Consider the following 25,805-nt stretch of genomic DNA (forward strand, 5'->3'; position numbering starts at 1 on the left):
ATCAAAACGCATCCCTGTGCTTCCCAGCACTTTATAAATAGCTATCTTTTTGGCTCTTTGATTCTGTCAAGTTTAGGAAAGAAGAAAGGGAAGGAGATAAAAAAAGAGAGGGGAGTGTTGGCTGAAGGAAAGAAGATCATGTTTCAACAAGGCACCTTTAAATTCCTATAAAATGCTGCCTCTGAGCAAGCTTAACCTGTTTGTTGATAGATAATAGCATGTAATACTGTAGGCTCCATTCAGTCTTTTCCAATGTCTGGGCTGTCTGCCACTGAGTTATTTAATTATAACACGTAGAAAATTACTTAGGCAGAGCTATCTGTATTTGAATAAAGCCCTCCTACCTACTTGTACAAAACCATTAGGTAACAGGTCTTAATCTTATATAAAATTCCCCAGGTAGTAACCATGATCCAGTTTCAGCAGTAGGAAAAGCTGAGGCTGTTCATATTTTTAGCAACTACATTAAATAAGCCAGGATATTGCAAATGCACCTCAACATGATGCTGGGAAGTACCCAGCAGCAACCAGCCATCCTTTCCCATTTGGACCATTGATAACATGGATCATGACCTGATTACAGTAACACTGGTGAGGATAAAGACAAAGTGACACAGATTTTTCTTAGCATACGCGACCAACGACTTTTCACCAGCTATCAGAAACAAAAAAAACCCAAAAAAACCAAAACAACAACCCCTCCCCCCAAAGAAACAAACAAAAAGGACCCATTATACAGCTGCATGACATTGATCAGTACTTCAAGTTTTGTCCAGGTGGTTAACCTGTGTCTGTGTTAACCAAGAGAACTTCATGGTGTTGTGGCAGTGGGAGAGGCAGAGACACTGGGGCCAAGATGAGTGGGCAGGGGGAGAAAAGAAATCAGACAAACTCAAGCTGAGACTAATATTAAGTTGTACTGCAATGCTACAGTCTTGAAGAAATACATTCAGTGCCCAGCTCCTTGTAGGAACATGTTCACATGATGAAAACCAATGTGATTTCCATCCAAATCACACCCCTCAGCAGCCAGTCTCAAGGGAGAGAAGGAACTGAATTACATCTCTGGTTTAGATCTTCTTTCCCATTTAGCCAGTTCCTTCAGGATGGTGATACAACTACTGAAGGGACAGAATAAGTGAAGTCACATTAATACTGTCCCATGTCTTAATTGTATTCAGTATGTAATGAAAGCGTGGAAAGCCTAGAGGATCAGCAAGAAATTTTCAATTCAATTAAAAAGAAACAAATTTGGTAGTAGGGTGTTTTTTTATTCTATCTTCCTGATGACAAGAAGCCAACAATTCTCTTCCACAAGCAGCAGCACATCACAACTACTGCTTGGAATGGTAACTGCCTGCACTAGGAATCCAAAAAGTGCAGCTAAAATCCAGGGATACACATTACACACAGACATGCCAGCCCCAACAGTGAGAATTCATCAACAGCAAGAAAAGAAATACCAGGCAAAGATGATGTTTACAGAGGAAACTACACTTGGAAAGTGTTTGAGTTTGCAACGAAGTCTGAGTTCAAAATAAAGTTTAAATAACAGCTGATAAATTAAATAATAGCTGAGAAATTAATTTCTTACCTTTTATCTACTACCTATATCTCTCACTGCAAGGTAGTATTATGAAAGTATAATACCCATACTATTACCTAACATTTCTATGGTGAGAGGACCCCAGTGTCAGACTGGCATTGTATTTAAAGTTTGCATTCTCTCCATTTCTGACAGTCACAACTACCTGTGCCCATCTTCCAGTGGGAAGGGTCCACTGGGTATTCCACCAGCCAGAACTCTGCAGTATTAACCATCCCTTATCTCCAACCCTTACTGCCTGTCCCAACACAACGCATTTTTTTTCTTTTTGATACTTATCTATTGTTGCTTTTAACGTGAACAAAGCTGTTAATGGCAAAAGGGAAGATTTTTAAATTAATATAGATTTTTCTTCTTATTTTTCCATCTCTCCCCAGCAATCTTAAGCATGCTTCAACAGCCTCTGACAAGATCACAGAGAACTCAAAAACTTAAAGGCACACAAACCTGTTCTGTACTCACAGGCCATTCTGGAGTAACTGAAAGCCTATGAGACATGACATCATTTACAAGCATGCTTTATTTTCCAATTCTTCCAGAAGAGTGGAGAACACTCTTACAAGAAAGAAAATATCCAAATATTTAAAGCCTCAGTCAGTACCTGCAGTGAGTGGCTAAGTAAGACGCAGGTTGCATTCCCACCCAGTAAATCCACTTGCCATTTCCTAAGTACTCGTGCTATCTCACTAATGAGCACCAGGTCTTATCACCTATTGTTTGCATTGCAGGAGAAGCTGAGGGCCCTACTCAACACATCAGTGGACTGGTGCTGTACAAATACATAACTGGAGACACTCCTCACCTACAGGTGTTCACTGCCTAAATGCACTGAACAAACACCAGGGCAAGGAATACAAGTGTGCAGAGGTACATGAAGTAAGCTGAAAAAAAAAGTCACCAACAGAGCCTGAAGCCCCCTCCAGCTGACCAAGGCTGCTCCTGTGTTCTATGCCCAGCTACCACCCATGATGACCTTTCCAAAACCAGTTAGTTACCTTTCTTCCCCTGCCCCTTTTGCCTGTCTAATAGGAAAACAAGACAGGAGATTGTTCTGACAATTTCTTGTTGGCTAGATGTGTAGGCTCTCTCCATCTGGTAGCAGCAGAAAGAAATTATGCTCTGACTTATATGCAACGTTTCCATTCACTTTTCTGTGGCTCAATCTGGAAACTAAGTGACAGCGCTTGACCTGACTTTTCATAATAATCAAACTTCAGAAATAATAAAAACTTTTCAAAATAATCAAACTTCGGAAATAATCAAACTTCAGATCACCCACCACCCCGGCTATTAAAGAAGATTTTGAGTATCATAATTTTTAGTAAACAGTGGTACACAGAACCCTTTAAAAATATTTTTTTAAAAAGCAGCATATATATCCTGTAGATTTCAGTGAGCTTTTAGCATTTTGCTGAAGCAGGACCTACAACTTTTTCACTGGCAGCAACTGAAAACCTGCAATACTTCAGGCAGGCCTGTTCCTGCAAGAGAAGTAACATCTCCCTCTTTCTCCCTCCGTATCTTTAAGTTATTTCTCCTGCCTCCTCCTTCCCGTGTCACATCAACCTGTTGCTGTTTTTTTTCCTTCCACCATGGTGTTTTAGCTTTCTTTCAGACACAGTAACTAGCTCTAATGTACCCTATTCATGTGCCAGTCAAGCCATCATCAAGATCTTGGCGAGAACAATACCTGCACGAAAAGCCCTTTTTTGAACTGGTATTTGAGTCACTGCGGGCCAGCCATTAAGCAATCACACATACAGTTAATGGTTCTTGTTGACATATGGTAGGGAATTAACCTAGAAAAAAATTCCACTGCATTATTATGAAAGTGATCCCGTCCCGGAATAGGAATATAGTGCAAGTTAACATGATCATCAGTTAATTTTTAAGAGACACACTTTGAGAGCAGATTACAGCCTAAAAGAAGGGCTTATTCTAAATTGGTGGGGGGAACAAAATGTCTTTCGGTGCAGAAGTATTTCTTTTATACAGAGACTTACACAGTTAGAGATGATTTACAGCAGAGAGTAAATTTATGTATTGTTCACAGTTTCATAATTATTTACTCTATGGAATACAGTAATGACAGGGAATTGAGTACAAAAAAAAAATCAAACCATGTGACAGGCACACTAATCCAGCAATCTGAGAGCAAATCTGCACCAAGATACTCCTCCTGTAGCTACAAGTATACATCACAAAATGTGAATAACCAGTGAGACCACAAAGAGGTCCACGGACAAAAGCAGGTGGGAACTCACATCATGCACATCCCTGATCTGGAACCAATTTGCATGTCCTGATATCAGCCAAACTCCTGACAGGAAAGCTTTCAGCATGGTTACATCACAGCTACCCTGTGACTTGGGATCTTTTAAAAATAATTTATACAAAGTAAGATCATCTTAGCTCAAAAAATATGCATCTAAAAACCATACACTACAACCATCATTTTTGGCAAGACTTGACATTATTTGTAATCGCGAGTAAAGGAAAGCAGAAATATTTCTATTTCTTTTAACCCATAAGTCTCCACACATAGTGAAGAGGGGAATCCAGCAACAGGTTACACACTTAAGAATTCAACCAACTATACCCTGGCTGTATATTTCTGTTTTTTTTTTTTTTTTTTGTAATCAGATGGTGTTAGCTGCCTTTTATGGAGCAGGTAACTCCTATGGTAGTAGGAGAGGAAAGTACTGAAGAAGACACTAAGAAAAAATGTCACATGTAGCTCATGCCTGTAATAAAATCAACAACAGAAAACCTAAAGGAGTTTTATGGAACAGTATTTATTATGTTGTAAGTAAATAAAGTTTAACACTACACCAGCAAGTAAGTTAAAACAGGGTAGCCTTGCCAGTTGCATCAATTGTCCTTACCATAAAGGAATCACCAGTCACTGAGGTTAACAATTTAATTTTTCGACAATGCTAACTGGCTTGTCTTCATTGAGTTGTCAGTTCCAGGTTTAATCCATATCTGTGTTTGAAGTTAAAACATACTGCAAAACTCGACACCAACACTTCCCACACGACCAAGCCACAATTGCGTTCATTAGCACTGAGGAAGTTCTGGAGCCCTTTTCCCTTATCACAGCCCTTCAGGAACACGAGGGCAGTATGTAAGCAAACCAGTTCCATGAGATCTGGGTCCGTCTGTCCGTCCCGCCCCCGGCCACCGCTGCAGTCTCAGGTTTCTGCTGCACAACCCCCAGCACCCACCAGGCACGCTTCACTGCAGGATCAGCTCCAAGGGCAATGCTATAAACCCCAACCCGCCCTACCAGGAGCGTGGGGAGTCACACTCACCCTTTGGACTCCAAGGACACCACATCCCTCTCCACCTAGCAACACAAAACAACAAATGCCTCACACTAGAAATCTCAGTCAGCTCCAGCGCCTTGCCTTGCTCCAGCAGAGAGATCTCCTGTGTTTACACAGGTTGCTTTCCTTCCCAAGTCTCCCAAAGGAGAACACTTCTGCATCTCTGCGAGGTAAGAGGAGGCTAAAACTACCCATGTTCCTGAGCTATGATATCAATTCACACATATAGTCATATAAAAACCTTCTGTTGCAGCTTCACTGTGTGTGTTTTTGCTCTGCTGCAAAAAGAGAACATAAACAGCTATAAATCCAATTTCATAAATATGCCAACTTTAGTAACTATAAGTACTTTGAATTTTATTCCGTTTTTTTGTGGTTTATTTTGGTGTTCTAGTCTGTCCCGCCCAATGTTTTGAAAGCAACCAGAGCCTCCAAAGTCTGGGCAAGACCTACATTTTTAGAAGGCTAAAAACAAAAAACCAGCAAAACAAAACTTGCGAATGAACACAGTCACTGACACAATGATGCCAGATGACAAAATCTAAATGTTAGTCCAAGCCTATATACAACAGCTTTAGCATTTAAGCATCTTTTCAATCACATATAACACGTAACTTGGATGTAACTAAAAACTATTTCTAGTTACATCAAAAGCACTCAAAATATCTATACTGTGGGAAACTAAAAGCACATAGTACAACTTCCTAGTGCCAAAACAGACTTCATGGCAGCACCTGGAAGGACCTTTTTAGAACCAAACATGCTTATATGTAGCAATTTTCAAGGTATCTTAAATAAAATTATGAAAAAATAACCAATTTTGGTAAGATGTAAAACTTAAGTTTTGAACATTTTTGGTCATCAATTACTGCATAGCATTTTAACATAAGAGTAATTTCTACTTCATGACATTTAAAGGATTAAAGTCTGCCTAAAGTTTCCCATGTGACTGAGTTCATGGGCGCTAGCACACAACCTGCGTTTCTCTCAGGAAACTGTACCTTCAACAAATGGCAAAGCCGCTGCCTATTGACAAGGAGTGTAGCTGAATACAAGAATCCAAACAGCGTCATCAGCGTTCCTGCTCTGTAGAGTTATGATGGCTTCAGCTACATTTCTCTTCTTGATTTGAGATCCATGTCCAAGTTCCTTACAGATACATATGAAGACATGGGTTAAGCATCCACCTTAGCTTCCAGTGAACCTTAGACATGAATTAAAATGAAAGCTGCCCAAATTATCTGCCAGGACACTCTTAGAGAAGAGTCACAGGTTCATCTTCTATTTCAATAGTACGGGACCGAACAAGGGACATCAAGGGAGTATTCAAACCCCGTTTTATTTCTTTTCACACAGAGTGCTAGGAATTATCTTGTTATTATCTGATTTCTCACACAGCTAATTATTTCATTTCAAGAAGCCAAATCCACGTATGCTTTTTGCCTCGTGAAAAAACACACAACTCTTGTTGGTTCCTTCCCTGAGAGCCAGGCTGGCTGCCTGCCCATTTCCTCGGCCCCAGCAGAGCCACCTCAGCACTGCTGGCACACATCTCTCCTTCTCAGGAGTCTGCAGAGCACAGCCCCACAACTGAAAACACCCCACAAATGACAAGTGCCTCCAAGTCACATCCTCTGAGGAGTCTCTGAGCCTCAGACAATGCTGCCTGCACTGGGCTAAGCTCATGGGGGCACAACTCACTTCAGAATTTCACTCCATGTGGGTGAGCAACACAGCAGGATGTGGCAGCAGCAGTCCCATCTGCAGGTAACAGGCCATGCCACACACAAAAAAAAATCTGTGAAGGAAAAAAATCGGTCTGGATAAAGAGAAACCAAATGAAAGCATAAAAACTCCTTTATTCACCAAGAGATGAAGGAGGAATGTACTCAGCATTTCCACTTCCAAAGGTCTGAGGAGAAAACGCAGACTCTCACCTGCAGCAGAAAACCACATAAGTTGAGGAGCATCACCTTTGCCCCCATGTTTAATACTGTTATTGTTGATAAAAACGAGAGCAAGCTCCCGGTACTAAAGTGATTTCAGCATTTATTGTAATAAAAAGAAAGGCCCCAAGCAAGGGGGCCCGCGGGCGGAGCAGGAGCGTCCCGTCGAGGATGGAGCAGCGCCGGCGCTGGGGCTGCTCAGCAGCGATGGCCCCGATGCAGCAACACAACCTCAGCGGGTCAGAAGCCCGTTTTTATCCTGTATTTTGTCCCTCTGGATTGGTTTCTCTTTGGATCCTTCATTTGCATGAAGGTTTAAGGTGCTCGATTGGCTCATTACAGTTCTGTCCCGGCTGGCTCGTTTCCCTTGGTGGGGTGGTGCACTTTACTGAGGTGTGTTATTGAGTACCATATTTCTTATAACTATCCTTTTAATCCCTTTTACAATATAATAACCAAACTAGCGGTACATGCTTAACGATCTATCAACTATTTTACAACAGTTTCTAACCTATTTTTAACAATTGTGAACGATGCCTAAATGCAAAGAGGCTTCCAAAGCAGCCTAGCTCAAGCAGTGACAGGCCAACGAGCAGCTAACACGACAAGAAGTCTGCTGTGTAACAAAAGCACATCAACCCTGACTGAGACATGGCCCTTGCACTAAAATTGCCCCTAACTGGAGGGGACCTCTCCAGAATCCCAACAGTCAGACAACCTGCTTCTTAGTCCACTGAGCCTCTTTACACATTTAAACTACAACCACTGAAACAAAATCTGCAGGGAAAAAAAAAAAAAGAAAAGGACTTTAATTATAAAAGAAAGAGTTGGGGAAAAGATTTTTATCATGTACTGGACCAAGCAATAGAGATGTGGGAGAAGGGATGACAAGTTTCAGGCACAGACACTTTCTGGGTCCTTAATGGCGTGCTTTGCTGTTGTAGGGCTTCCCACTAACCTGCAGTGGTTGTCCCTCTGTCATTACTGCATACAGAGGAGCCAGCACAGCTTGGGCTGGCAAGCCATAAGAGAGCTAAATGCATACTGTACACCAATTAGAAAAACTCTACAGTTCAAATCAACTGCAATTTCAAGGTAAAAAAAGAAAATAAGAGGAGAAAAGTAAATTAAAAAACCCTCACTCATTCACATACTCACAGAAAAAGCTGAGTACACTGTTAGCATGGGGAATCCAGTCCCTCACACGCTCCCATTCCCTGCCAGCATATTCACAGTAGTTTTCAATAAACATCTACACAAGTCACTGGAAGGCAAAAAAAAGATCTGTTTTCTTTCGTACAATTACACAAAAATAACTGTCATCACAATCATCCTTGTGGTAGAAGAGTCCATATTTGCCTGCAGTGAAATCCGTCTGCAGCTGCCCTGTGGAAAAGACAGCCAATAATTGGCTTCTTTCACCTCTGTTAACCATGAACAAAAGTGTCATTCAGCTCGCAAAAGGATAGAAGGCACCAATGGATGGTCAGCTCTCTGAGCCAATGGGTTGGAATAACAATAACCCTGTAGCATTTTCTTTTTCCTTTTGTTTAGTTTTTCAAAGCCCTTAATTAAGTCCCTCACAAAGCACCCCTACAGGCTTCTTTCAATGAGGCATTACACGCCTGTTTTCTTGTATTGAAAGAAGAAAAGTAACAGGGATTTCTGAAACACATTAAGTAGTACACACAATTTCCACGTATTCACAACTGAAATACTGTTACATTTTAGCTTTTAAATATTATCATCAATAACAAGAAGTTCAAGCTTACTCTGCTCACTCTTTGCTGTACATCCCCTGCTAATACAGGTAGTCATAAATCCAGCCTATCTGCAACAGCTCGCTCAAAGCCATCAGGAGACAGCAGCTCCCGAAATGAAAGCATGTGGAAAAGGCATGCTGATGAAACATCCCTGGGCGTCCCGAGACACACAGCTGAGAAAGGACCGGGAACTGCGCTGACACTGCACATGACACATCAGCATGCTCTGAAAATACAGCTGCTCAAGGCTCAAGTGTAAACCCTGCTATCTAACTAGCCTCTCGTACAATTAAATATCTGCTTGCATTTAAAATAATGAAGGTAATCTGTACTCACTATTTAGGACCAAACTGATGTAATACTGATGGTTGTGTATTAAACAGGACATTTGAGGATTATGTCTGCTTTTCAGCAGCACGGGCAGATTCTGTTTGACAGGAATGCTATAGAAACTTGTAATATTTGAGCCACAAACACGAAACAAAACAGTTTTAAGAAAACACCATTGAAATATCATCCTCAGAGATGCAGGCCGGTTGGAGGAAACCTAGTCATCTAATCCCTTCCCACTCCAAACCAGCCAAAGCAGCAGACTAACGTGGTCACTGTTTTTTGGGAGGCATCCAGTGCATGTGGTGAAGGGCTCGGGGGTGGGTAAGGAGTACCAGGTATAAGTACCACTCGAAGCCATCACTTGCCCAACCATGGTCCACCAAGCCCTCCAGCTGCTGCTGCCTCACTCCATTGTCCTGTAAATGCCCTTGTCCTGTGAACACAAGCAGCTTCCCCATGGAGACTGGCCTAGCCAGTCCAGCCAAAAGCTACCAGAATCATTACCAGAGGATATTTTTCACATTAAAGAAGCACAGGCTGAGGCTCTGGTAATCTCTAAAGCACCTTCTCCCTGAGAGAAAACTGGAATAGCCTTTGTGCAATTGACAGAAACCCCCAAAACATGAAGAACAGAAAAAGCCATTTTTATTACAATCACCAATCTGAGTCAATGCAAAAAGCAATGTTTTAAAATCCTCTCTACACCACCTACGTATCAGGCAGGCATTATTTAACAAGCACCACATGCTATAAACAAAATTGTGTCCAGGCAAAACCTGGGATTGCTCAGCTTGGAAAAGAGAAGGCTTTGGGGTGACCTAACTGCAGCCTCCAGTACCTGAAGGGAGCCTAGAAAAGAAAGAGATAAAGACTGTTCCCAAGAGCATGGAGTGGCAGAAGCACGGTGAACGGGATCAAAGTGAAAGCAGCAGGCTCACACTAGATACCAGGAAGACATTAATTACCGTGGGAGTGGTGAGACTCTGAACAAGCTGCCCACAGAAGCTGGGGGTGCCCCATCCCTGGAATATCCCTTGCTCAGGCCAGGCTGGATGGGAGTCTGACGTGGTCTAGTGGAAGGTGTGCCTGCCTATGGCAGGGGGGTTGGAATTAGGTGATCTTTGGTCCCTTCCAACCCAAACCATTGATTTTCATATGGTTTTATGAAAATGCAACTGGGTACAAAGCAACATGGACCTTTCTATTATTTTTAAAATAATAGAAAAACCTTTTTGTATTTTTTTAAAATACATCAGAGAGTCAGCTGCTGGTAACTGTTCACGTAATCAAAGAAGCAACTTTCCTTTCAGCAATGGTCATCTAATGGTACTCAGTGATTTTGCTTTTCAAAGATAAGATGGCCTACTTAGGTATTATATAACAAAATCTCTTTCTAGTCTTACCTTAGACCACTGAATTAAGACCACAACAAATAATACATGATGACCACTTGTCCTAAATGGTGTTCCTGTTTCCTCCTCCTACAAGAAAATATGATGTAACTACACAAAAAAAATAAGGAGGAAAAACCTACAGCAATGTCTGCATGGCTTGGTTTGAAGGCCTAGTCCAAGCATATATTTTTGGAAAGCCTATTCACAAGCCTTTATCAGAATGTCTCGTATCCCTGACCTCAACAGAGTTCAACATTGATAAAGGACTAACTGCACTCAAATTCTGTTACACTATTGACAATTTCTGTGATTATTTACCACAGCAGTTCAGGAGGAACTCTTCCCTAGAAGCAAAGAGCAAGATAAGTAATTTACATTCTAAAATCAAGCATGAAAGCTCGTCCTAAGTGCATCCAATGCATCAGCAACAATCAATTTGCATCAAGCTGGTAAAAATACTGCTAGAATATCTGATAAAACTAAAATATAGTGTGAGAATATGCCATTGCAATATAATATAGAAAAGCATAACAAGACCCTGTCCCTCCTGTGCAACCCAAGGCCCACACTTTGCCTCTCACTAGCTGCATGGCTCAGTGTCTAATCTGCTGTTGTCAAAAAACAAACACCTCCCCCAACCAAACAACAGCACAAAACCAACAAAAACCCTCAAACAAACCAAACAACCACCCAAACCAAGCAAATATGGCCATAAACTAAAACACAAAGTCCCACTGAGGCAGCAACATGAGGAAGTCCTTCTCTACATTGAAGGTAGCAGAGGACTACAAGAGGCTGCCCAGGGAAGTCACTGGGTCTCCCTCTGGGGACATCCAAACCCCACCTGGACACACACCTCTGCCACCTGCTCCAGGTGACCCTGCCTTGGCCAGAGGGGTTAGCCTGGATCATCTCCAGAGGTCTCTCCAACCCTAACAATTCTGTGGAAAAAAATGAAAGCAAACAAACACCCCAAAACTACTCAGACATCAGAGGCACTCACAAAACATGACTACTGGTTAGGAATTGCATCCCAAACTGGATAGTTGTGCTAACCAAACTTAGTAGAACACACAGCTCTGGACTTCTGGATTCTGCCCTAACATGAATAAAATTAGTAATATTTACTATTGCTGACACAACAATATAAGCCAATGAAAAACTTAGTGTATTTTCTAATTTTTAAGGAAAACGTATACAAACATATGAAATGGTTCACAGAAACCCTCTACCAAAAAGAACAGATAGCCCCCCCTTGCAATTATTAAAAAGAGGTCAAAGGAGCTCTCATTACTAGTTATTTTCTTGAAAAGGTTATCTCTTCAGTTTCACTTTGTTCTCAGTATTTAAATGACTACACTTATTTAAAACTGACCAGATTTTAATCACTAAACTGTCAAGAAAAAACCAGCTTACTTAATGCAAACAGAACATTTCAACTATTCGCATGAAAAACAAAGACCTACCACATTGACTAGCAGGTCCACACTCCTTGCAACAGACATTAAGGCTTGTCAACTTTGATCATGTACATAGAATCAATTTTTACACAAACACACCTAATTCATGTGTGAGTGAAAAGAAGGAACCCACAGAAGGCAAAATCTGCATGTATTTCCAGCTTGCTTATAGACAGAAACAGTATGTGCATTTTCCCAGCAATATGCATTTTACAGATGAACTCCAACAAACAAACTTGGCTTATGAACACTTGTCCTCTTGGTTATCTCCACAGGACAAGCATGGGCATATTTTCACATCATCACAGCTATTCTACAGGCAAGGAAATACACCCCAGCTCTTACCTAAAGACCACTGAACAGCAGTGTAAATTCACATGGAAACAACTAAAATCGATACAAGGTGGGCAAAACGTATCCTTGCCAAGTTCCCTTAATAACATGATCTGGTTTGTCTCGCTCTTGCTTATTTTGAAGAAGTCTGGTTCCTCCCACCTTGAAAGACTATGAATTTTACTGGATCAGTAAACCAAGGCCAGTAAAACTTGCCACACAGCTTGAAACCTGCTCCTAACACAGACATCCTTTAAGCTACTGACACCCTGTTTCCTCATTACCAATTTAATAATTTGCTTCCATTAACACACCCATTTTTCCATTTTTCCAATTTATCACCAGCAAAACTATGAAGATAACATTAAAAAAAAGAAATTAACACCCTGAAAGTTCACAGAGTGAAAAGGTTTCTATTGAAACTGGCAAACTATTTTTAATGCAACAAATTAAATAATGCTCTACAAATATAGTGTCAGATGGCACAATAAATAACAATCTATCTTATATTCACTACCCAATCTAAAAAATGTAAAGCAGATGCAGTGATTTATTTTAAATTTTAGTTGAGGGACAGGTGGTCAGATTAGAGATTTAAGAGACTACCTTAGGGGAAAAGGTGAGGAAATGGGCAAAACATGATTTGTGGTTTTGAGCAAACACAAAGAATGAAGAAGACAATTTTATTTTAAAAGATCCATAGCTTTGTCAAGTTAAAACAGTTTCTTTTTTCCACATACAAAAAGATAGTCAACTTCACAAATATTTACTGCCATTAACAATAGTTAAATGATTGCTCCATCTTAATAAGAACACCAAATATTCAAAGGTTCAAGACAAATGGAACCTCTTCCTGCTTTTCATTATATTTACCACAAAATAGTTAGATACAAGGATTATTTATAGTAAACATAGTAGGGTGAAGAAACCATCCCTTACATATCAGACTGTATCTTGTACAGCGTATAAATTAATTAATGAAACAGCTTTCAGAAGTAATTCTGTACCACCCAGCTCAAGAAATTCTCTGTTCTAACTACCATTGAATTAAAATAAAAATTGTTTTGACAAAGAATGTATATACTTTGTCCCTGCTGGTCTTTACTATCTATATTTTCTTTCATCCATACTATGCATTAAGAAGGTCATCATGGAAGGCAAACAGAAGTATATAATCCTGAGAAATTTCCACACTATTAAATATGTATTTCTTTGCTACCACAGGAGCAATCTGTCTGGCAGCATTGCATCACATTCATCTCATAAATACATTTGAATACTGTATGACTAAACAGCTGCCAGTAGAAAGCAATGGTTGAATGAATGGATGTTATTAGGTAACCTGAATATCTTTGTACCTGCACTGCCCCAATAGAGTATTGAAGGGCAGAGTGAACTGGCGCTTTCCCGATGAACTCAAAGGGCCTACAGCTCAGGGAGAAATGTTGAGAGCTTGCTTATTCAGTACATCTAGTCGTTTACTTTCTGCACATGAAGCTTAACATGCTATTCAAAAGATATAATTTATGTTTCCAAGACAGCTCCAGGCACTGCCTTGTTTGGAGTTGCTTACCAAGCAACTATGTTTCTCCAAACAAACTTATGTGCAGAAGGGTAAAGGGCAGTAAAGGTAATTATTGGAAGGAAATCTCTCCCTAGGCCAGAAAAGAATAACTAAATTTGTGTGTGTTAAATCACACAGGGAACCGGACACTGAAATAGTTGAGTGCAAGTGATAGCAAGACCTATCCACAATCTTCTTGAAAAGAAATCAAGGCAGGGATAATATAAAGTGGGATTGTGTAGGCAACACAAAGGCAATATTCCCAAACTTTATTCACAGTTCTTTGCATAAATGTTCACATTTTCCCTTACACACACACACACTTCCCACAGCAGAGAAAACCTACAGTAACCCAGTAATTAAATGAGTGTGCTGAAACCTAAAGCAGTTAAACTGCATTCTGCAATCCTGGATCCAATACAGTTTACTTACTGCTCATTAATCTCTCCACAGATGTTATTTCTGTAACAGCTAAAAAACCTTAAAATATGACCAAGATTTTCAATGTTTAAGATGCCTCTTGTGCTTCATTCACCACCTTGTCTAAATGCATGCAACATATGTCAATAAGTGTGCTGAGTTTCCAGCCCAGTCCTTCCCCAAAAGCCTTGGACTACTCTGTGAAAACTGAATGAAAGCTATTTGCAGTGAAAAGCTGCTAAAGAAAAGCTGTAACAGATTCTCCTCCTTCCAAGGAGGTTGCACACCTGGAGAAAAGAGCCCTTCCAAGGCATCTGCAGTGCACTGCTGCTGCTGAGAGGATGGCAGCACAACAGGGCCTGTTTGTGCTTTTACCTGCACGTGCAGTGAGGCTCCTTGGGTGATTGCACGTATTCTCTGAAATTATGCCATGGGTTAACTGCTTTTAAAATACAAAGCAAATAGGGAGCAATATCCCGTATTTCTAGCACCCTGTACACTTCAGAAACACCTAAACCAAAGGCTGACTCTTTCATAGAGACAGGTTAAGAAGTGATCCCATTTAAGGCTACGCTTGTATGTTTGAGCTCCCAAAGGAGTTAAGCAACTTCTATAACAATGACAGATCTTAAGGCTTTCCCAACAGTTCTGCAAATATGAATTGTTAAGGTATCTGCTGTCAGCCTCAAAAGAAGCATCTGCTAGCACTGCTCTGCAGCAGGAACCTGCCTCCTTTACCAAACTTTAAAATTTTGCAAGTCACTCACTCTAAACTCTTTTAGCAACGCCCTCAGATTAGGTTGCCAAACCAGATGTCCACACACTCCTGCAGATTTCCACTGATATACAGCAGAGCTAAACAGAACTCACCACTACCGCACATCAGGCTTCTACTTCAACACAAACATGAGCAAGGCTCAAATCCCAAGGGAGGCTGCTACTACTCAATGGTTTTTCTTTCTTTAAATTAGAGATGCAAAAAACTTGTAAGGCTGAAAATGGTCATATGCAAAACTACCTCTACACTTCGCCTGTTGATTCACACTGAGATTCAGAAGTTCTCTTAAGAAACTACTTTTCAATTTGATAGTTCAAGAAAGGCACCAACAAGTAAAACTTATTCAGTACATGGGATGACAGTAGGCACTGTGTAATTCTTGTTCTCTTTCTCAGTAACAGCACAATGCAACTAATGTATCCTCTTTCGAAAGAGGTGGATTTTTCTGAAAGAGGTACATGCTTCATAAACACTGTAGAATCCTCAGTTGCTCCAGTAACTCTAAAGTGTATCTCCTGATGGGCACTTGCAGGCCAGAGATGAAACACAAACTGCCTATTCCCACTGAAGATGCCAAAGGACAAACTGGTGGGAAAGTCAATTTGCACAGTGGTCAGCAGTATCAATCCTGACCTTTTTATAAAAAAATAAATCAGACTGGGCACCAAATTCACTGAGGCAAGTTCAATGACAAATGGCACGAGGGACAATTTTTTTTATGTTTACATTATTATTCTGCTATTCTCTGTTCTTGATGGCACTGAACCAACCCAGACCAGGTGATGCACTTTGAAGGACATAGGGAATATATCTGGTGAAGCAAACGCCAAGGGTATTTGAATATTTATCTGATGTTTGTTACAGAATTTCTCCCATTCATGCTTTTAGACAAAAAAAAAAAAATCTTATTTTGTGTAAGTGAAGATACAATCACAGTGCAAGCAGTCCTACTCTTAAATGGGATTTCAGGTATATTATTGTTTTCATGCTAGCCTCTTTTGAATACATAGACTTGTTTTACTGGCGTGATTACTCAGGAGAGTTGAAGAGTTTTAAGGAGGAAAAACCGGTCTTGCTGCAATACTGCAAAGTATTCTGCTGAAGAAGTAAACGACTGCCACTTATTATACCAAGAACAAATTAAATCCTTGCTTAATCCTCTTGAACATACGAGATATTGTTCATTTTTGGTCTGAAAACGAGAGACCTGCCTTTGCAGTAAGCAGGTTACAGAAAAAGAACATGTAAATGAACTAGTTGAAATTTCTGAGAAAAATGTCAAGCAAGACCAAGTAAATTCTAAATAAATGACTGACCTGATATTGAAAAGATATAATGCCTCCAGTAAACACTTAGCCATAGTAACACAGAGCCAGATTTGCCCTTGCAAAAGACATGGATTTTCTACACCCAGCAAGACTCACACTAGGTTCTGTAAAATATTAACAGTTTGGTCAACATTAGCCCATCCACTTCCATTATGGTTTTTTGAAACTCAAATGTTAAAGCCAATAGCAGTAAAAAATTTCCAAAAGTCAGAAGCCTGTGCAGGCCCAAATTATCACTAACTATATTCTCAGAGTAAGACTGTTTACAATGAACCATTTCCCTTCTCTCTCCCCAGCTAATTCTAGGAAGGCCACCAAGACCCCAAGAGGACATCCAGCACAGCGAACATTTCACGTCTCAAGAGAGCAGCTCCTTGAGTGAAACTGTAAATAAAGGAGAAGAACAAGAAATATGTAGGTTGCTGCTGACAGTGGCTTTGCAAAATTCCCTTGAAGAACGTGTAAGTCAAGCAACCACATTCCAAATGGTGCAGGGCTCCTGGCAGTAGGGTAAAGGACTCCTAATTTGCAGGAGTAGCTCACAGAACTGCTGAGAGCACTGCTACAGGCATGTCCCCCAGTCTGGGAAAGGTTTCCCCTAGTTAAAAAAAACAACATATTTCTAGGGCTTCCAACCACAGCACCTGAAAAAGATGGCAACCTCTTCACAGCTTCTACACGCACGAATGGAGTGAAGGTCAGATGCACCAGTTCTGCCACAGGAAGAGCACCATGCACTTTTCCAGACAGAATGTCCCACTGCTCCAGAGAGGGCCTGCACTCCTAAGTCACAGGTTTCAGTCTCTTCACTTTTCCAGATGAGCAAACTACACCCGCTACTAATCTGGATCAGCATTTAGAAAACAGCAAGGAAACTTCTCCAGTAAGAGTTATTTTTAAAATAACATGAGACTAAGTTTTAAAAAGGACAGCCAGGATATCCCATATCTCAAACTCTAATAACAAAGAAAGGACTGAGGCTGTACACCACCGACTCCATCTGACAGCCAAGGGCAGCCAGCTTCCCCAAACATCCTTTCCTGACCTGCACCATCTCCTCCTCCAGCAACAGGAGCTACTGTCCTGCTTTCCTGCCACAACCCCAAAACCCTGAGTGCAGGAAAAACAAATTCTCCCTTTACAAGCTAACATACTGCCACGTCCTGTTTGGACAGCAGGGAACAGCGTTTGCATTTTGTGCTCTGAAAGGGGAAGCCATGGGCATAGGAGGCACCAACCCCAGGTACATCCCAGCAGGACCCACATCTGCACTCATGTCTTCTTCATCTGCTGAACACCAAACACAACCCCCACAGTGCCCAGATGGCTCAGAAAGAAACACTGCATAGTATCACACACAAAAGAATGAAACACAGCCACAGTGAGCTGTGCTGCATGGTCTCTGCAATACACTGCATTAGTGCAACACCAAAACAGCATTGTTCCACATTTGGGCTTCCCGTGCCACCACTGAGCAGTGCCAGGCAAAGCACAAGAGCTTCACCAACAGCTGAACTGCTCCCAGCAAACCTTACCAATGAGTCCCTTGGCTGTCCAGCCCCGCACATGGCTCTCCACGATGGGATGAAGCAGCCCATCTGTTCTCACTGTCAGGGACATAGCTATGAAAGCACAGCCATGCTGCTCTCCCCAGTGGGCACTGGGGCAGCCTATTCATCTGTAACCCCCTCACGTGTCAACCAGGTAACAGCAACCCCCCCCGTTAAAACACATTTTTAGAGAGCGACCTTACCAAATATACAACTGCATCTGCAGCATTATTAAGCTAAATTAAACAGGTTTAAGCCTTCCCTGGGTACCTCTGAAATTGCACATTCATTTATGATTCACTACTAATCCTGTAACTGTTTAAAAGTCCAGATACATCTGATTAAAAGTTTTAGGGTGAAAAAAATCCTTGCAAGACCTAGCACTTTACCACAACTGGTTGGAGAGAGAAAAGGAGGAGGCACATCACCTTAAAAGAAAAAAAAAGCCTTCATATTTTAGTAAGAATTTTAAGTGATATTCGTATTTCCCAAAATCAAACATATCTCTGACAGATGTCAGACCACGGTCCACCAGGGAATACCAACATACCTAGTCAAAAACAGCTATCTGTATTTTTAAAAACATGTTACCATATTGGCTGACATTATGCGTAATACCATAAGTTGGCTATTACCCATTCAAATTCAACAGCAGTTCTCAGACACCAACTTAAAACTGTTATTTTTGAGATCACTACAGTCCTCTCTGCAGTTTTGTAAGAGATGTATATCATCATCGTGCCTTCAAATTCTTGGTGAAGCTGAAACAGAGATTTCCCTTACTCTTTGAGCAACAGGAGTATGTTTCTGGGAAGTGGAAAGTGCTGACCTTGTCACAATCCTGTAACAGTTAAATCATTCAAGAGTAAAATAAAATGGATCCTGCTATGTCAAGTATGTATTTTAAAACAAATGACATATGATTTGAAAATACTGGAAACTTTCAGCTACAGTGAAAGTCACTGACAGGAACTTAGCACTTAAAAAAAAAAAAGCAAAAAGGTCAACTGTTTTGCAGGTACATCACAGGCCATTTTTTCATTGTTTAATTATAATTCCCAGGTACCCTTATATCTACTGCTGCATGTTTTTCCAATTTGGACATACCAGCTTTATTTGGAACAAAAGTGAATGAATCTGGGCGTGATTCTGAAGAAAAGCTCTCAGACACATTTATAGTGAGGACAGTATTTACACAGTAACACCAAGATCTTCCTGTTCTCTGTGTGAGCTCCTGTGACAACTATCCCCTGCACACAATTCCCCATCAACACCACCAGCTGGCCACCTCTCAGCAAAGGAAATACCAATAGCTACCTCCACTTCTTCAGCAGGGCTGTGCAGGGCAAGCTAGAGGCGGCAGCGCACTGAGAACCAACATCACATGACTAGAAAGCTCTTTTCAGACCACAGCTTGAGAACATCTTATTCCAAACTGCAACAGTACCAGAAAGGCAGACATGAAAAACTACAAAAGAGTATTTTTTCTGTTGCAAAATCCTAGGTCACTGGTGAAGCAGATGGTGAATCTACCAGGTGGAGAGGATGGCCAGGGCCTCTAATCCATGACATACTATTGAGATCTCTGTAAGCAACGGGCTTGTAGCACTTAAAACTCTGCTGCTTCAATTTACAAGTTTCTTCAAATAGGAATGGCTGCTTCTGTTCTTTCTACCTTAGTCTCCTATTTCTAGGATCATACAAATCTCTCTGATTCTTCCTTAAGCTATTTTTGACATTCTGCTTCTTCCATAGAGAGACCAAAACCACGGTTTGGCAGCACAGAGCTGCTGCCTGAAACACTCTCACCCTGAACAGAGTAACTGCTGCCATGCAGTTCCAGCAGCCCTGCTGAAATGAATCAGTCCCACCCACCTCGCTCTCCTGCTTGTTTGTAAAACAAGGGGCAGGCAAACCAGGGCTGTTGGCAATCACCACACAAAATGAACAGAATACCAGCTCCTATCTATTCCCAACGAGAGGCTCATCTTTAGGAACAAGGTTCTAGGAAATGCCCAGGGGTGGCTGAGAGGAAGATTTCTGACATCCAGAGTTACTCCCAGAGCCCTGCAGCCATCATGCTCTCTAAAATGTGATATGGGTGCTCAGCCCTTCGGAAATCTAGGCCAGTAATTTTCTCTGGGTAAATAAGAGCTTGTGTTCTGCAAAAATTGCTGGCTTAGATGTAGAGTACAAAACAAACAAAGATCCTTGCAGAGGAGGCTTTTTTAGCTTTGTTTTGTTTTTTAGTCCTTATATTACAGCTTCCATATTTTCCCTCTCAAGTAGATAGTTACTAGCAAATTTCTCTCAAGAACTGAAATGGTAATTATTTACCTCCTTGCTAGCATAAGCTTGATTCTATGCTGCAGACTTATCATAGTATTTATTCCCCCAAATCACACTTACAAGCCTCTGCCAGTACACATCAAACAAGAAATTACATATGATACAAATGAGCTCCATGTACAAAATAAATGCCAAATACCTGAGAATTATGTGCTATGGCAAAATGTTGGGGTTTTTTTCTGGGGGGATAAAGAGGAAAACACCAAATTTGATATCAACAAAAACATTTAAAAGGCAAAAATATTTAACACTGAAACACCAACAGCTTCACTTTGTGTACACTACCTAAAAGCATCTACTTTTTTACAAGACTGACAGATAAATTGGCCAGCTTAAAATGAAGATAAAGACTCCAACCCTTGGGTGATACATGCTGGAAAGACTATTGCTGGAATCACTGAATGTTCACCAAACCGAAATACTCCTCCTGCCTGTGGGATTTTATGAGCCTGTACAAATGTAACAATAGTTCTGCTGACTTATAGGAATATTCAAATTGAAATGACATGACCATGTCTTTCTAAAATAAGTATGGAACTACTACTTGCCATCACATCACCAGTAGGTAGCATAGGCAAATGAAAAACTAAATGGTTTACCTGCTAAACCTTCAAACCTGTAATTAGATGAGGCTTTTCTACCTCAGAAGAATTGCAATCGTGCTACATTTTCCAGACTAAAGGTCACATCTGGACATCTTCACTTTACACCATAACAACTCTACCAGACAGCATTAACAAAACTCAGCCAGGTCCTTCTATACTTAGACATCTGACCAGAGCAGCACACTAAATATCTCTCTGAACCAGATGTATCAGAAGACATCTCACACCTCCCTACAACATTTTATCACCATTCTACAAAAAAATAACAGTGACAGATAAAAAGACAAAGAAATGTGCAAGCTCTGCTCACTCCAAATAGAACCACATCATTTTGCCATTTATACACAGAGCAAGGGATCTCACTCAATGGTTAGAGCATGGAGGTACCTCCAGATAGCATGTATTCCAAAATACAGATCAGACTCTATGATGGCTGAAGCAACCTGTAGTGAAAAACACGTGAAAAAAGGATCTCAACTGCAACATCTCAACCTCATAAAGCTAGTGCTCAACAGCACACAGAAATACAGCACTATTAGGTTAAATGAGCAAAAAAACCCAAAAGATCAAGATAACAATTTCATCCTGAAGATTTATCCCCTAGTCTAGGGCAGCCAGAGCTCCCAAGCCCCCCTTCCTTTCACACTCAAAGAAAGCAAAATTAAAGCAAGGGACCCTACCCTTCCTTCTTTGTGTGAAAATACACACAAGAATCACTAGAATGAAAACTATCTGTATTGTTTTCTTATTTGAACTGCCTAAAACATAATAGCAGGCACTGACAAGGGGCTATAATCCTCATGGTTGTCAGGCAAGACCTAAATCAGCCAGGCCCATAGATCTCTCCAAAAGTAATTATCTAGAATTCATTGCTTTTATCTCCTGCAAAAGACTCATACAATATTAAACCTTCCAAACTGGAATGTTCTCAAACTGACATCCATGAGGAGCACAAGCACATGTGTATGCCTTACCACAATTTCCTCTCACTAGCATGAAGTTTTCTAGAACATGGCGTGTGAAACATCATAGCAAAAATCAGGAGCATACAGTACTGAAAAAAAACCCAAACAAAACCCATTTTCATGTGCTTTATATGGTGCACAGGCACCACTTACTCATATCAGAAGGATGGTGGAGCCACGACTGGCACCAAAGGAGGCTTCAAGCATCTGCTCCTTATTGCTCTTCAGTGCAACCTTTTAAAACCTTCACCTTACGTGCCCTGCCCCTGTGTGCCCTCTGCTCCCTGTGTGATTGCCCAGCACCCCTGGGCACTCCATGGCTCCTCACCTTCAACAGCATTCACCTGTCCTGCACAGCTGGAGCCACTGGGGATCAGCCACAGCCCCACTCCCAGTCACCACAAACTCTATGCCTACAACGTGCACACACTACAGTTATTTTGCAACCAAGCAAACTGAACCTTCATAAATAGCAGAACTGGCAGATGGCAATTAAGAGTTACATAAACACCTACCTAAATTATACAAATGGTTGCCTACAGTAAAAGTATCAAGCATTTATCCTTGCTTATGTCATCCCAACTCCCTGTGAGCCCATCCCCATCCATCCCATCCCCTCAGAAAGGTCTGACCTGGTGCTGTCATCTCTCTTTTCTGAGCACTTGTACATCTCCCAGTAATCTCTTCACTGAGTTGACTGCAGCTGGGACAGCTTTATTCAAATTCCACCTCTCAAAGTTCACCAATGACTCAAAAGCAGGGACCAGATACTCCATCATTTCGAGCTGCTCAGTCTGAGAGAATTACCCTCAAGAGATCTCACCGTTCTCTGGTAATCACATAATCCCCCACTATCACACCAGCCCCTCTCTCCCTGCTTTCAAACCACCACAGTAAGCAAGAGACAGCAGGGGATCAGTCAAGAGCTGAATAAACAGAAATAAGGAATGGGAAGGATATTCTGTAAGGATAGTCTTTAAGGCTCTACAGAAACCCCTGTCTGACCATTCATGGCAGCATTTGGGAAGTTAGGCTAAATGATTAGTCTTAACACAAAGAAATTAAGACTTCAGGAAAACATAACTAGTAAAAAATTAAATACTGGGTTCCTTCCATAATTCTCAACTGCCTTGGAACTCATTCACTGCGAACTTCAATTGTGAGCAGCTTTTCTTCTCTCACGGCCAAAGCAAAAATCTGGGCATACCTTTGCTTTAGTATCACAGAACATCACTGTACCACTCTTTCAGCCACCTCTGTGCTACAGGCTCTCTGCTGCCATGGCTATAATCAAAAACTAGCCCAGCAGCAATGCTGAGGGGCTCTCCTGACATCATGAAGGTGCCTGACATAGAGCACAGAAAAGTTTTCTTCTCTTCACATAGCTAAGGCGCTTTGCCATGAGACAAACATGTCACGTAGGAGTGTGATTTTATTTTTGTGTCTTCTTCTTCCACACTAACCAACTGAGCATCTCTGGCAAAACTACACATTGTCCAGTCCAAGCAGGTCAGAAGTGAGTTTTTTATTGTCTCCAAAACTGTCTTCTACATACCCTAAATTCTAGTGCCCTCATTAAAACAGAGACTGGTTAAGCTCAGAAGCACCAAGAAGCCATCAATTATTTTCCTTCTGTAAATAAGGAAGCAGGAACTGAATGCAAACAGGGATCAGAGTATCCTCCACTGCCACAGCACCAGATTCTTCTCAAGTTCAAGAAAGATTCTTCTCAAGTTTAAAGAGCATAAAATCAAAAGCTGCAAAAACTCATTCCAAAGCCCATTTCAGCATGCACAGGCCTCCTCTCACTTTTGCCATAAGTGTCACATTGCCTGTGTGAAATTTACCTGCGTAGTAAGGAGGAACTTACAAAGTTAAACTCTTCAGCAGTTTTATCTCTAACGGGTGTTGGCTATGGCAACTTGTTCCCATTAGACAACTTATGTCATGTTGCAGACACTCAGGGATGTACCAGTCCATTTTATAATTCAGCCAGACAATGTAGGAGCCATAAAATCTTATGCTTAAATGCAGCTTTTACCAGAGAGACTTCAAGCACCTTATTAATTTGGGTAACTTCTCTGTTTTATCTGTGAAGAGAAGACTGTTCAGCAGTAATTCCAAGGGTTCATGACGGCAGCGTCTAACTCTCTACCCCAAACACTCAGAAACCACCGTTTATGCCACACGAAAAACACCACAAAGCGGGGTCCCACTTAACACCTTATAAGCACAAAAAAAGGAACAAAATACTTAAGTACAGATAACAACTGAGACCAGATGCAACTTCTACCATTCATCAACTAGTACACAAGAAAAAAGGCCCAGTAATCTTTCTCCACCCAGCCCAAACAGCTAAAAGAAACAATCCAAATATGTAGGAGAAATTGGAAACCTCCTCAGTAAACTAAACACCCAGTAACTATGAATCAGACTCCCTCTGCATATTAAGCGTGGGCAAACAAAGACAAAGAAAAGAATGCCATTTTCCAAGGCATACACCTCTGCTGTATTCTGACAAAACACCAATTCAGTATCGATCTGAAACGTCACACTATCGTTTGCCGTAGTGTGCTGTATGACATGCTGTAAACACGGCAAAGCTTTAGTAATACCAGACTTGACCACTGGCCCATACTAGACCTTGCTCCACCCTGTGAAATCTGCGCTGAGAAGTGGGGCAAGACTGACAGGTTTTATTGTGAAACTTAACAGGTTTGTGGATTAGCAAAGCTACCGTATTGAAAGCTGCAAATCTCTCCACGGTCATGTCTCTACAGAACCGTGCTCATTCCTCAATTAAAATTTTATTATTAAAGTTACCAAAACGCCACACAAGACCTACCAGTTTCTGCCTGGTTCACAACATTATCATAGAATATGGGGGAAAATGTTGGACTTTTTAAAGAGTTTATGTTTTTCTTCATTCACAACAAAACTCGACAAACCCCCGATGTTTGGCTATGCTGTTTTTTTCCAAGGTTCCCCTGTTCTTTATGATCGTGAAGATTTTGTAAAAGCGAAGGCACCGTATTTAACCAGACTTACTTCGGCCTGAAAATGCCTTTAGCTTTTGGGAGCAAACTGACCAGCAATGGCAACCACTTTCTGGAGAGGAACGAGGAGAAAGGCGACCCGGGGCGCGGACGCACGCTGAGGCGCACACACACACACACCCGAGCGAGGGCAGCAGCTCCCCCCCGCCTCAGGACGGCACCGGCATTGACTCGGGCCCCACCGAACCCCCGAGCCTCGCCTTTCACCGCCGCCGGCTCCGAGCGGCTTCCTCCCAGGCTTTACACCGGTCCCTTCGGGCTCGGCCGGCTCCCGTCGGCCGCCCGGAGCCGCCCCAGGCCCTGCCGAGCTCACCTGCCCCAGCGGCGCCGGGCCCTGCCCGGAGGCCGCACCGCGGCTCGGCCGGGGAGCGCGGCGGCGCCGGAGCCGGCCGCGTTATTAGACCCGCACCGCAGCAACCCCCGCACACCCGCAATTGCCGGGGTTACCGCCGCCGGTGCCTCCCCCCGCCCGGCTACCTGCCCGCCTGGCCCGGCCCGGCCCGGCCCCGACTCACAGTGCGTGCGTGAAGGCGCTGAGTCCCGCAGGCACGGCCGCAAGCCCCCGCCCGGAGCAGTCCACGCCGCGGTCGCCGTCGCAGCTGCACGGGGCCGGGCAGGGCGGGGGGGACGCTCCGCCGCTGTGTCCGGCCCAGCTCCCCAGGCCCCAGGCGACGAGGCCAAGCAGAGCGAGGCACCGCATCGCCGACCCCGCCGGCCGCCCAGCCCCCCCGGCCCGGCTCGGCTCGGCCTGCGGCTCTGCGCTGGCGCCCTCCGCCTACCGAGCCCGGCCGGCCGCCGGGAAAGCGTACAAAAACCCACCAAAAACAACAACGACAAAAAAAATCAAAATAAAGGGGCTCCTCGCTCCGGGGCTGCCTCAGCGGGAAGTCAGCCCTCCGCCGCCCGCCTGCCCCGTGCACAGCCCACAGCGCTGCTCGCCACCGCTCATCTCAGCCGCGCAGGCAGCGCTCGGGGGAGGCCGTGCCGGTGGCGGTGCCGGGCCGGCGCCGGTGGCTCCGCTGGCGC

The 25,805-nt window shown here is 42.4% G+C and overlaps 1 protein-coding gene across 1 annotated transcript in view; it reads right to left on the reverse strand.

The window, feature by feature from the left end:
* LGR4 (leucine rich repeat containing G protein-coupled receptor 4) overlaps positions 1 to 25,805 on the reverse strand; it is a 75,103-nt gene extending 49,298 nt beyond the window's left edge. Inside the window, exon 1 of the mRNA XM_030950200.1 lies at positions 25,295 to 25,805. Within this exon, the coding sequence (XP_030806060.1) occupies positions 25,295 to 25,479 (185 nt within the window). The 5' untranslated portion in view covers positions 25,480 to 25,805. The remainder of the gene's footprint in view (positions 1 to 25,294) is intronic.

The sequence above is a fragment of the Camarhynchus parvulus genome, chromosome 5 (genome assembly GCF_901933205.1).
Source record: "Camarhynchus parvulus chromosome 5, STF_HiC, whole genome shotgun sequence".
NCBI classification, from domain to species: Eukaryota; Metazoa; Chordata; class Aves; order Passeriformes; family Thraupidae; genus Camarhynchus; species Camarhynchus parvulus.